The 13375-nt window shown below is 49.3% G+C and overlaps 1 protein-coding gene across 1 annotated transcript in view; it reads right to left on the bottom strand.

The window, feature by feature from the left end:
* Nucleotides 1-13375, bottom strand: part of MDGA2 (MAM domain containing glycosylphosphatidylinositol anchor 2) — a 400733-nt gene that overhangs the window by 251118 nt on the left and 136240 nt on the right. The window contains exon 2 of the mRNA XM_064461194.1: nt 6111-6250. Within this exon, the coding sequence (XP_064317264.1) occupies nt 6111-6250 (140 nt within the window). The remainder of the gene's footprint in view (nt 1-6110; nt 6251-13375) is intronic.

The following is a 13375-nucleotide window of genomic DNA, read 5'->3' as shown; positions in this document are numbered from 1 at the left end:
CGATCTACAGCAATGGTCTGAGGCTCACTCATAGGCACCTCCCTAAGCCACAGAGTCACCACGCTCATTTTAGGTCAACAGGAAGGCAATGACTGGACAAACATCAGACAAGACCACCTGATGTCCTCTACAGCCAGACAGAGGACTCAGCTTGGTCCTCCTCTAGGCTCAGCTTCTTAACCTGAGCCATCCTGTAGCGCTGGCATCTGTTCCAGCCCATCGCCAGGTCTGGCATGTGCCTGCCTGCCATCTACCTGAGACCCAAAAAGGACTCAGAGGAGGAAAGTTCACAGGAGATTTTCCCCTACTAACCATTAGATACTTGGCTTTCAAACTGCCTCTCAATAGTTGTGGAGACCTACTGTGAGCTCAGAATCAGGAAAGCAGGTGAATGCAGCTAATTAGCCCCCAAAACAAGAAAAAAATTCTTTGTTAAGTAGAGTGCATGATTTTAAAGAGACTTTAATTTTGTAGGTGTAATTAACTGCAGCTCCAAACCCCTAGCTATTAAGGTACTCAATTACCAAACTCAGCTTGCAAATCAGGAAGAGAATTTTCTGCTTGAGCATTTGCACCCGCTCTTAAATGCTATTCCCAAAATTGAAGGCTTGCAGAGTGTACTTCCACAGTTTTACTTTAAGGACACTAAATAAAGCCTGCTACTAACACCTAGCTTATGTACTGAATAATCTCTTTACTTGAGCACTGCTGCCTGGCTCCCATACCTCACTGAGCAGGACTGGAAGCAGACGCTCCGTTAATGAACCAGCGCGATGTTTGTGAAGACTGAAGCCCAAAATTCGCCTCTCATCTTCATGCGATGGGGACCACACATGTGTTTATGGGTAGAATCTGGCAGCCTCTGCTTACCTTTAATGCCATCACCTGCGATGGCCAAAGCAATAACAATTTGCAGAAGCACAAGGCAAGAGAACATCATGTGCAGAAAGCAGTTTGCTCTTGGCATCATAGAATCATTAAGGTTGGAAAGGACCTCAAGGATCATCAAGTCCAACCCCTCAACCCAACACCCCCAGGCCTCCTAAACCATGCCCTGAAGTGCCACGTCTACACAGTGTTTGAACCCCCCCAGGGATGGTGATCCCCCACCTCTCTGGGCAGCCTGTGCCAGGGCCTGACCACTCTTGCAGGGAAGACATTGTTCCTAATATCCAGCCTAAACCTCCCCTGGTGCAACTTGAGGCCATCCCCGCAGAGATGCCCCACTTTCCTGCTGACATCCTAGTCCCCTTCCATGAGCCACTGTCATACTAGTGTGGCATTTCTGCTCCGCAATACATCTAGCGGCCTTTGTTTCAGGCAAGAATTCCTGATGGCCCTTATCCGGTTGCTGCTGAAGTGTAAGGAGCAGCACCAGACAGCAGTTGGCCAAGACTGGAGTTTATTCAAAAAACAGGGGATGTACGTATATCCCAGACTTACAGCTTAATAAAGAAAAAATTAAATTAAAAAATTAAAATCAAGCAGGTTACAACAATTCATTAATCCAAGTGACCTGGTAGAACCATGCAGTGGTTCCTTAATATCCAACCTAACCCTCCCCTGACGCAGCTTGAGGCCGTTCCCTCTCGCCCTGTCACTGGTGACTTGGGAGCAGAGACCAGCCCCCCCCTCACTCCAGCCCCTCTCAGGCAGCTGCAGAGAGCGAGAAGGGCTCCCCTCAGCCCCCCCTTCTCCAGGCTAAACCCCCCCAGCCCCCTCAGCCGCCCCCCAGCACACTTGTGCTCCAGACCCTGCCCCAGCCCCGCTGCCCTTCTCTGGACACGCTCCAGCCCCTCAAGGCCCTTCTTGTCCCGAGGGGCCCAACCCTGAGCCCAGCATTCGAGGTGGGGCCTCCCCAGTGCCGAGCACAGGGGCCCCATCCCTGCCCGGCTCCTGCTGGCCACACCAGGGCTGACACAAGCCCGGGGGCTCGTGGCCTCCTTGGCCACCCGGGCACTGCTGGCTCTTGCCCAGCCGGCTGTCAGCCAGCACCCCCAGGGCCTTCTCCGCCGGGCACTTCCCAGCCCCTCTGCCCCAGGCCTGGGGCGCTGCCTGGGGTTGGTGTGACCCAAGGGCAGGACCCGGCACTGGGCCTTGTTAAACCTCACACAACTGGCCTCGGCCCATGGATCCAGCCTGTCCAGGTCCCTCTGCAGAGCCTTCCTACCCTCGAGCAGATCGACACTCCCACCCAACTTGGTGTCACCTGCAAACTTACTGAGGGTGCCCTCGATCCCCTCATCCAGATGGTTCATAAAGATATTAAACAAGACTGGCCCCAACACTGAGCCCTGGGGGACCCTGCTTGTGACCGGCCACCAGCCTGCTTTAGCTCCGTCACCACAACTCTCTGGGCTTGGCCATCCAGCCAGGTTTTACCCAGCAAAGAGTCCTCCCGTCCAAGCCATGAGCCGCCTCCTTCCGTAGGAGGATGCTGTGGGAGACAGTGCCAAAGGCTTTGCTGGAGCCCAGACAGACACAGCCACAGCCTTTCCCTCACCCACCAGGCGGGTCACCGTGTCACAGGAGGAGATCAGGTTGGTCAGTGCCTACTACAGCTGACTTCTTATAGCGTTTAAAACAAAAGGAGTTTCTACGTACACCAATAATAATTGAAAAAGTTTGAGAAACACATGCAAGTTGAATAGCATTCTTAGAATAGATATATAATTACGTATTTTATAAACTGACTTCCCAGGGTCTGATAAAATACCATTCCACAATAATTTCCATACAATTTGCAAACCAAATATGATAACCTTCTGTGCAAAAATCAGTAAAAAATTGAAGTACTGAAAATACTGGCAATTAGCCTAAAGTGTGGATGGAAGTCTTGCAGGAGAAAAAAAAAAAGAAAATTAAAAATGTATTTTCACCACTTCCATCTGCAAGAACAGGAAGAATCCTGCCAGATACTTGCCCTCAAACCCATCTCATATTGAAGGCTGTCTGAACATCAGAATCCAACAACAATATATTGTTGAGTTTCATATATAAATTCTGCACGTATGAAAACGGAAGGCTTAGGAATAAATGCCGTATCACCCCTTCCAGCCAGGGCTGCCTCTTGGTCACGACGGAAGCACACTGCAGACCTCCCGCTAAAGAACCAGGCCTGTAAAGCAGAATGTATCCAACAAGCAAAATAAATAAATAAAAATCTTAGACTATCTGGATTTAAAATACCCAGGAGTAATTATTGGCAGGTAAGAGTTGTTCTCTGACAGCTGGAAACAGCGAGCACCAGCTTGCCAATTTTACATCCACTCTGACCTCCTGCCTGACTCTGGTGCTTTTCCCCTTCGACAAAAGCAACACAAATGTCGGTGAGATCCATGGCAGCCTTGTTCAAGAGAAGCCAAATTTCACAGGCAACGAGTCCAAGGGGCTGCAGCTCCCACAGAATTTCATGCCTAAGTTTAAATAGGGCAATGCAAAAAGCTATCTTAGCTTTTTTTTTTTTTTTAAGCTTACTCGAGTGCTAAAACTGAATGGAAATTTAACACTAAAGTGATAAAAAGGCTAATGTTCAAACGCAGCCTTGCCAAGCCTCCTGTATTTTGTTGCGGAATCACCCATCTGAGAATACCAAAACTATCCCCCTGCTCTCAGGGAGCTAATTTGCACAAAATACTGTGAGCCTCAGAGAGCTGTAACACGAGAGCAAGGGCGTGAGAGCAGACGGAGGTGCCGGCTGACAAAGAAAAAAAATCTATAAACAGGTAAAATGAAGAGAAATCAATTTTCCATCCTGAATCCCAGATGAGAAAATAGAGATTTCTATGAAAAAGCAGCCTTATGGTTGCTTTCTTGATAAGACTTTTTGGTTGAACGGCTTTTTTTCTTTTTTTTTTAATTCAGCAGCATCACAAGCTTTGTTACTGCTTGAGATGGCACCTTTCATGGCTGGTCCAAAGCGTTTCCTGATGGATAACAGCCCCGCTCGCTTTGAAGCCTCCTCAAACCTCCAAGCAGGCAGGTTTGAGAGGGATCTTTGATTTCAGCTCCACCAAACCTCGCAGGCTGCTGGTCAAGCTTTGCTGGAACAGATGGAAGAGATGGTTTGAGAAAGAAATATTCTCCAAGGAAGCTCGCTGGAAGTATCAGTCTACCTTTATCCTGCTCTTTCCTGCCTGCACAGGAACGTGCTACTTACCTCCACTCAAACACAGCCTGCCAAAAGCTGCTGCATCCACAGCCAGCTGCTTTGGACATTATAAAGTTCTCAAAAAGCCTGGATAAGAAAAGTTTGGGAAGGCAGAATAAATCCAACACTACTAACAGGCACTGAGAGACATGGACCTGTTTCGGAGAGGTGGCTGGAGAAGGCAGCCAGCCTGGGGCAGCTCCCATCTTCCCAGTGTTGAACAGCACCTTATGCCATAACAGACCCCCTAAAAACCAGCAGGGTGTCCTCGGGGTGGTAGGTGCTCCCTTCCTGCTTCAATCAGCGCTACATTAAAACATCGTTATCAGCTTTTGTGAATGAAGCCTGTATCAATCCAGAGTCTCTCGCTTCCAGCACGGAGCTACCAGCACCTTCCCCGACGACATTCAATGAGCCACCAGTTTACCACAGCGTGGGCAATGTCAGAGCAAAGAGGACAACCAGCAATGGGAGAGAATTCCATAGCAAGGCAATAAATACTTCTCCTACCTTGCTAGGCACTGAATATTAATCTCTTTAATAACAGCATTGATTTTAAAACAGCACTTTTCTCATTTGGGGTGGTACCAAAACATCTGGGTGCTTGGCCCAGTCTTTTTCGGTTTTTAGGGCTTTTTTCCTTTCTCCTTCACCTGGCAAAGACTAGACACAGATCACTTAATTTAAAAGGAAAATGGCTTGGTTTATAACATGGCTTTAATGTGTGACTGGAGCTGAGAGAGTGCAACTGTGCGCAGTTAAAGTAGAGTTTTCTAAGAGCCAACCTGACCTATGCCTTCCCTGGAACCAGCACAGGCTAAACCTCAACTTCTTTATTTTGAAATCTTCTCATTAAATTGGGAACAGCTACAGAATAAAGGGCAGAAAATCAGCTCATCTCTCCTTCCTGGAGAAACATGACTGCTCTGCAGATTTGAGGTCTTCAGTGAATCCCCTCTCCCCCCCGGCTAACTACACTTCACAGCTCCTGCCTGTCCTATGTGATTGCAAAAGGGAGGTGCTTAATTCACCACCTTGCAAAGAAAACCCTTGCAAGGTATTTCACTGTTCAAATCTCATACAGATACGTGCCCTGCGAAACGTGGTGATCCGAGCCAATTCCAGACCCACCTCCAGCTCTTGGTTCTCAGCTTGTTCACCAGCAGAGCAGGACGAGGGGACACAGCAGAAGACAAAGTGGCGATGGTCACTTTGAGGGAACAGCAAGCAGCTTGGGTTCACAGAGCGAAGGAAAAGATGGCAATGGAAGAACAGAGCAGGGGGGTAATAAGGTCTGGAATGGTCCTGATCTGAAATAAGCTGTTAATGAGGTACCCTGGGCATAGGGGGGTGCTGAGCGGGGGACACAGCAGGGCAGCTATAGCACAGGCTGCCAAGACACTCTGGCTTTGAATGCGATGCTATAAAATAGCGCCTGGGAAAAGAGGAATTTATTTCTGTTTAACTTTTGTCTTCTGCAGGGCTGTGGTTCTAACAACATCTAAGACCCAGAGCACAGCAAGACTCCCCCAAGTTTTTGGGTGCACCTACTCCAGCTGTTCACTCTGGTGCATACTGTCTACGTACGACTGTCCCTGACCTCGCGTTTGTTTTTCCTTCCCTTCTACCAACCCCTGTGGATCTCAAACTCTCCCATCAGGACCCCTGTTACAGCACAACACAGACTTGCTGGTTTTAATACCACATTCCTAGGCAGTCATTCAAACAAAAAACCATAAAATTTTCTGCTGTATGTTTTTTCTGCAACACCCCAATACCAACCCAACAGCCTGGACAAACACCCCCCCCTCGGATCCTGTTGCATTGATCTTTACCCCCCTGCGCCAGTCTAGTCCTTAGCAGAAGATGAAACCAACCTGCACAGGCTCAGAGACAGAGAGGGCAGCGGAAGGGTGCGGTGACCAGTGGCAGGCTGCCACGGGGCGCGGTGGGGGCTCACCTGTGGCCGAGGATGGCCGGTGACCAGGCAGGTCAGCTCCAGTGTCTCGCCCTCACGGATGGTGTAGACCCTCTCCGAGTAGCGCTCCTCCTCGATGTTGCACGCCAGGCCCGAGTGCACGATCCGCACGGTGGGGGGGGCTGCAAGACCCAGAGAGAGAAACCAGGTGAGCATCGTTGCCTGCACCCCCAGCGTTTCCTCAGACCCATTTCCATTGCAGCAGCCTCGGATCTTTGCAACAGCCCTAGCCGGGAAGACCGAGGCTGGGGCCGAGTATTTTCACCGTGGAGAAATCTCTTTTGCTTACTCAGCATACGCATACATATTCGGTGCCAGAAGAGATTGCCACGGTATTTATTAATACGTAGCAATCCACCGAACGAAACCTTTGCAAACTCATTTGCATTCCAGTTATTTTTGTTTCATTTTCCAAATGAACTTTGCATTATTGTTCTTTTTTATTATATGTCTTTCTAAACGTATTATCACACTCATTATGCAAATGAGAAGCCTTAATTAAACCATTAAAATTAAGCGGGAGAAGCACTGGGACTGATGCTATTTCCTTTCAAAGTTGATACTAAAATCCTGTTGCTGTCAGAGGGACCAGGATTTGGACCGGAGGTTAAGTTCAGGCACAACCCTTACTTTAATTTTCTTGTATATACAAACCGAACTACAGGACGTTACACCATTTTACATGTTGTACATGTAGGAAAACTGCAATGTTGTTGCTGATACCACGCGTACAAATTACAGCTCTGTTTCGGCAAGTCTCCAAAGCGTGTTCCTGGCCCTCCGATTTTCTTTTTTATTTCTGAACTGCAAAATTCACAGCTATTAAAATTTTCAGGGTGGATCAATAGGATAAGAAAGTTGAGTTACAGTCCTACTGACATATAAAGGAACGTAAACTAAAGAGCAGAAGAGGTAAAATGTAATTCTGGTGAGTTTTAAAGACCCAGTATCTCACCCTCTCTGCTCAACAGTGCACTGCTCCTCATCAGTCTAAGTGGATACACCTTAAAGACCTTACTGAAGTCTTAAATCACAACCAGCCAGGAGAGCAATTAGAGTTGAGCCCAACAGGACACGAAGCCGTTGAGCTCCCGGCCCCGTTTCCCATGGGTAAGAGCCTTGTGCTGGTGGGAAAACACCGGCGCATTCCCGCCGCGTCCCTCGCAACAGCAGCGACCGCCCCCCCAAGACGGCGGCTCCGTTTGCAGGGCTCTGGGCCGCATGCTGCCTCCCTCTCACACCACCCTGCGGCTCCCTTGATCAACCTGCGATTGCTCGGCTAACACCCACGCGGGATTCCTGGGTCGCGTTGCTCTGGCACCCCTGCAGACCCCCCCAGCACCGCGCCATTACCGGTCCGACCCACACGCGGCTCCCAGTTGAGACAGCCCGTCGCAGTATCAACCACTGCACGATGCCCAGAATTGATACAAGCCTGCTAATAATTCAAATTTCTGACCCTCGCTCTCCAGAGGCTGAAGAAAATGAGACTCAGGCAAAGAACCCTGAACAGGACAGTGTCACGTCAACTAGGTGAACAGGAAAAGAATAATTATTTCAGGCTGTAATGACTAAGCCTGATATTCCCAGCTACCTTGCGTTGCCCTGTCCATCTCAGCCTGCTGTATTTAGATCAGTTTTCAATGTGCTTGGCCTAGGTTAACCTCTTCAGCAAGTGTTTAAGGAATCAGTCCTCGGCAGAGCCTCTCTGCAGAGCACCAGCGCAGGCAGAACAGCTCGTGCGGGGAGTGGACGTTTCCCGCATACCTGGCGCGCTCACAAGTCTAACAGTACAAGGTGGCACAGCTCCAGAAGACCATCAGATCAGCAGAGACAACTCGGTGGGGCCACTCGAGCCTAACCCAGCGGGCACAAAAGCAAAGCGCCCTGCGCTCGTTGCCTCCCAGTAGGGCAGAGGAGGCCCAGCAGCTCCGGCTGCGACAGCAGCGAGCTCCAGCAGATCCTCCAGCGAGCTCTGCTCCTCGAGCCACCGCGCACCAAGTTTCAAAGACTAATCAGCTCGCCCTCTCCTCTCTTCTGCAGCCAGCTCTGGCTCACCAAGGTGAATACAGGACCAACGCTCCACTGCTCTTGGCAGTTTTGCAAGGCCAGCAAAATTGCTCCCTAGCATCAGTTATTTCTTAGTACAGCACAACAACTGAACATACACACAATGCTCAAACTATGGTCACGTTTAGTGAGACAAGTATAGTGCAAGTGCCAGGTCCTGCCCCTGGGGAGGAACAACCCCCCGCACCAGCACAGGCTGGGGGGGACCTGCTGGAGAGCGGCTCTGCTGAGAGGCCCTGGGGGTGCTGGGGGGCAGCGAGGTGACCCTGAGCCAGCACCGGGCCCTTGGGGCCAAGGGGGCCAGCGGTGTCCTGGGGGGCATGGAAAGGAGTGTGGCCAGCAGGGCGAGGGAGGTTCTCCTCCCCCTCTGCTCTGCCCCAGTGAGGCCACATCTGGGGGGCTGCAGCCAGTTCTGGGCCCCCCAGTTTAAGAAGGATGTGGAACTGCTGGAGCAAGGCCAGCGCAGAGCTGCCAAGGGGATCAGGGGCTGGAGCATCTCCCTTGGGAGGAAAGGCTGAGAGACCTGGGCATGTTCAGCCGGGAGAAGAGAAGGCTGAAGGGGGATCTCATCAGTGCTTATAAATACCTGAAGGTGGGTGTCAGGAGGATGGGGCATGGCTCTTTTCAGTGGTGCCCAACGCCAGGCCAAGGGGCCACGGGCACAAGCTGGAACATGGGAAGCTCCCCCTGAACATGAGGACAAACCCCTTCCCTGTGCGGGTGCCAGAGCAGGGGCACAGGCTGCCCAGAGAGGCTGTGGGGTCCCTTCCCTGGGGACATTCACCCCCCGCCTGGACGCGGCCCTGTGCCCCTGCTCTGGGGGTGCCTGCTCACGCAGGGGTGGGACGGGGTGAGCTCCAGAGGGCCCTTCCAGCCCCCGCCAGTGGGGGATTCTGTGAAGTGTATCCACCTGCCCCCTACACAGAGGCTGCCTCAGCTTTGCTTTCCTAGTGCTCAGAACTGTTTTACAGCCCCAGCACCCTCCCCATACCATACAAAGCACCTGTTTTGCAAGGCTGAAGATGTTATTTACTGCTTAGAAGAAACAAATCAAACCTATCCTTCCCTTGGTACCATCGGTCCAGGCTCTTCCCATGGAGCAAACCGTCCCTCCTGCAAGGACAGAGATGTCCTCGTTCAGGAGTCAGTCCCATGTGTCACACTCTGACCCTTAAAAGAATCCATTGATTCTCACTTATTATTTTTTCTAAGTAGAACAGCAGTACTAATGCTTGGTGTACTGTGGCTTTCCCTGTGCAAGGAGAGCTGCTCGCCCTCCACATGCCTCAAGAGCTCAGCATTGCAGGACACGGAGCATCCTCATCTTCCTCTTGCCATGCACAGCCACTGTACAACAGGGCTCTGGGCCACAGCGGGGCTTTTATCATCTCCAGGAAAACAAATAATAAAATAATGAAATGCTAAAGCGGAGCCACGGAGCAGAAGGGTAAAACAGGTTCAGCTTAGACCATGAGAATTCTGATAAAATTAGAAGAGTCAGCAACATTATGCCACCATCCTGCTGTCTTTTAAATCCATATTACATTAATATTACATTTTCATTCATATTATATTCATATAACTTCAAATTACATTGGAAGTGTCCTTCATTTTAGTGTCTCGGCCACTGCTCCATATCAATTAGGTTCCGGAAGGCAATACAGAAAAGAAAAAATACCCCCCCTTGTATTATTATGGCAAAAGAATACTCTGCTTTAAGAGGAGATCAAACAAATAAAGGAAAATAAAAAATATTCTTAAAGTTTAAGTCTTATGGTTCAGAAGACACTGCATAATTATGAAATGTCACCTTCCTCTCCACTGCAGGAATATTCATTACAGCTACTTCTGAAATATGCCTCCAAGGATTTAATACCAGACTAGACATTAAAGTAATATATATTTGGTATTTATTTTGTTTGTGGCATTTTAGAAGTATTTGTCTTGCGATTATACACAGTAAATACTGCAGGAAAGAATCCATCACGGTGCTGTTCCTGGAAACGCACACACACGATGCAAGGAAAGCTAAGCGTCAGGTCGGAAGGAAAAGCCGTAACAACAAAACCAAGAGCAACCTGGCCTAGCTTCTCCTGCAGAGAAGTGGTGTGGTGCCATAAGATTTCTTCTTTCAGATGAAAAATGGTGTCGCAGCCTGACCTTTCACCATGTCTTGTTACATGTTGATGCTACAGAATCCCCGACTGGCGGGGGCTGGAAGGGACCCCTGGAGCTCACCCCATCCCACCCCTGCGTGAGCAGGCACCCCCAGAGCAGGGGCACAGGGCCGCGTCCAGGCGCGGGGTGAATGTCCCCAGGGAAGGGACCCCACAGCCTCTCTGGGCAGCCTGTGCCCCTGCTCTGGCACCCGCACAGGGAAGGGGTTTGTCCTCATGTTCAGGGGGAGCTTCCCGTGTTCCAGCTTGTGCCCGTGGCCCCTTGGCCTGGCGTTGGGCACCGCTGAAAAGAGCCCGGCCCCATCCCCCTGACACCCACCCTTCAGGTATTTATAGGCACTGATGAGATCCCCCCTCAGCCTTCTCTTCTCCAGGCTGAACATGCCCAGGTCTCTCAGCCTTTCCTCACCAGGGAGATGCTCCAGCCCCTGATCCCCTTGGCAGCTCTGTGCTGGGCTTGCTCCAGCAGTTCCCTGCCCTTCTGAAACTGGGGGGCCCAGAACTGGCCGCAGCCCCCCATATGTGGCCTCACTGGGGCAGAGCAGAGGGGGAGGAGAACCCCCCTCGCCCTGCTGGCTATTGGCTGCTCTTTTCCAGCAATTGCAATTTATTTCTCTTCTGTCCCTTGCTCACACATACACTCCTACAGAAGCGATTTGGTTTCAACTTGCAACAAGTTCCCAGACGTACAGACCTGGAGGGAAAAAAAAAAAAAAAGCCAGAAGAATTTCTGTGAAGGCAAAACTAGAAGTGTCCAAAGGTGAATATGTGTGCAGGTATCTAGGAGCACTTAGAAAACGCAAAGGACAAACTAGAGCCTGCGATGAAAGGAAACACGTAGAATAGTTGTGCAGAACTAGAAAAGAGGTTGTTTTTTCAAACCAAGCTGGTCACCCAGAAAAAGCAAATAAAAAAGCGAGAGTTAGTGTAATACTGAGAAAGGAGATGCTTCACGACCTACAGTACGTTTGTTAGCTGTGGTGCGAGTAAGAGACCTTGGACAACTGGAATGCTCCAGTCTGCCTTTCTGTTTAACGTGTTGGTGTTGACATCATCGACATTAATCATGTTTACAATAATCGGCATTTTCCTAAAAAAGCTCAACTGCTGTAATCTTATTAACAACCACAGAATCATTAAGGTTGGAAGAGACCTCTAGGATCATCAAGTCCAACTGTCAATAACTGACCATTTCAGCTCTTATTGGAAAAAGAAAAAAAAAACAAAAAAGTCTTCGCCTGTGTAACCTAGCGCACTGTTTCCTAACTGCTCAAAACAGAAGACGCACAAAATCTCAAAAGCATTTATTCATGATTTCTCAGTTAATCTCAGAATTTTCCAGGGCGTGACGTATTTGTTTACATGTGACTTTGTGACATCATCCAGTTAAAGACAGATTTAAGGATGATTTTTTTTTTATAAGAGGGTTGAACCCCCACAAAAAGCATCCTCAGCTTCTCAGTCTTCCAGTGACAGCCAGAAGGTGAAGCCTTCCTCCTCCTCCTTCGCCACACGTCCCCAGCCACCTCCACCTTTTGGTGTGTATTGCTTCACCCTGGATCCACACGTCTGGGCTTGCACGCGTCTCACCAAGAACACCACAGAAATTGCACAAAACCTTGGCAAGAGTTTGCTCTCGTGCTCTACCATCCCGAAACGGGGGTTCCTGCCAGCTTCAGGCAGCCTCCAGCAGCTCACTGCGATTAGCAGGAGAGCAGAGTATGCCTGCTCAGGACCCCTTCGTTATTCCAAATCACTTTAAATAAGAAAGAAGTCCTTAAAAAGGGACGAGGATCTTGGCCCATATTCATGTGTGAAGAGCTATCGTGGCCTTTTCCCCATCCCTCTCTGAACTGGAGCCATTCCAGAAACAGATACCCACGGACAGAGAGCATGTGCCGTTGAGCATCAGTTTTTAATACTTGCCCAGCAGAAGGAACAATAAACAGCAGTGAAATGAGTTGTAAAGGGAAAAAAATAATATAGACATATATCTATCTGTTCCTAGAAACAGCATTACGATTCCCTTAACTCAATAGATACTCTGCTGATGAGCTTTGTAGTGTCAAAATTAGGTCAGCCTGTGACAGTAGTGTAGGGAAGCAGCAGCGTGATTTAATTAGCTCAGTGCCTTATGCTAGTGCTATCAATCAAGGAGGCTTCCTGAGTTCCGGAAACGCAGCTTAAGTCACAGAGATATAGGTGAATATCAAGCAATGTGGCAAAAAATCAGCCCAATCGAAGAGGAAGAAAAGTTGGCTTCCTCCTTCTCTTGCGAGCCTGGTGGGTAAGGTCAGCTCAGGGCCAGCTCAGAGGAGGAGAGTACAGGATATGCTTCCTGTATTAAGCACTTGGCATTTGTCTCGCCTGGGACCCGAAATTAAGAATGTAATCAATTCCCTGAATATTTAGGTAATAAAATATAGTTGTATAACATTTCCCACGCCGCGCTTCCCCCAAGGAATACTACACTTCTGGAAAAAATAAGAAAAATCCAGCCCAATAATAAATTTATTAGTGGACTGAATATCACCTAACCTCCGGCTGGAAAAGGGTGTCACAAATCCTACGTTACCTGCAGCAAAATACTCCAAACACTGCATCGATGAGAGTTATTGCCATAGAGCCGCGTATTCATCATGGCAATAGCACTGACATTGCCGTTCACATCATTTGCAGTTAGTGCAATTAAGAGCTGATATAAGTATGGGAAAACTTAATTCTGAGAGTTGCAAACAGATTTGCAGTTACTTTAAATCTTCTCTTTCAAAAAAAGACATTATTTCCTCTTATTGTGCTGCAGAATTGCATGAAACTCACCGGGGGCTTCACTCTTGGTCACTGGTTTTACATGGAGAGGCTCATCATGAGCGTAAGTCCACCGAAAGGATGAGCAAAGGATGCCCACGTGCAGCCGGGGCTGATGCCCTGCCTGGAGAGGCAGAGACTGAGCACGCAGAGGTGCCCCGCTCCACTCCCAACGCTGCTCCCCACGACAGG

The sequence above is a fragment of the Phalacrocorax carbo genome, chromosome 9 (genome assembly GCF_963921805.1).
Source record: "Phalacrocorax carbo chromosome 9, bPhaCar2.1, whole genome shotgun sequence".
NCBI lineage: Eukaryota > Metazoa > Chordata > Aves > Suliformes > Phalacrocoracidae > Phalacrocorax > Phalacrocorax carbo.
The sequence above is the reverse complement of the archived record's forward strand: the minus strand, read 5'-3'. Positions and strand labels throughout refer to the sequence as shown.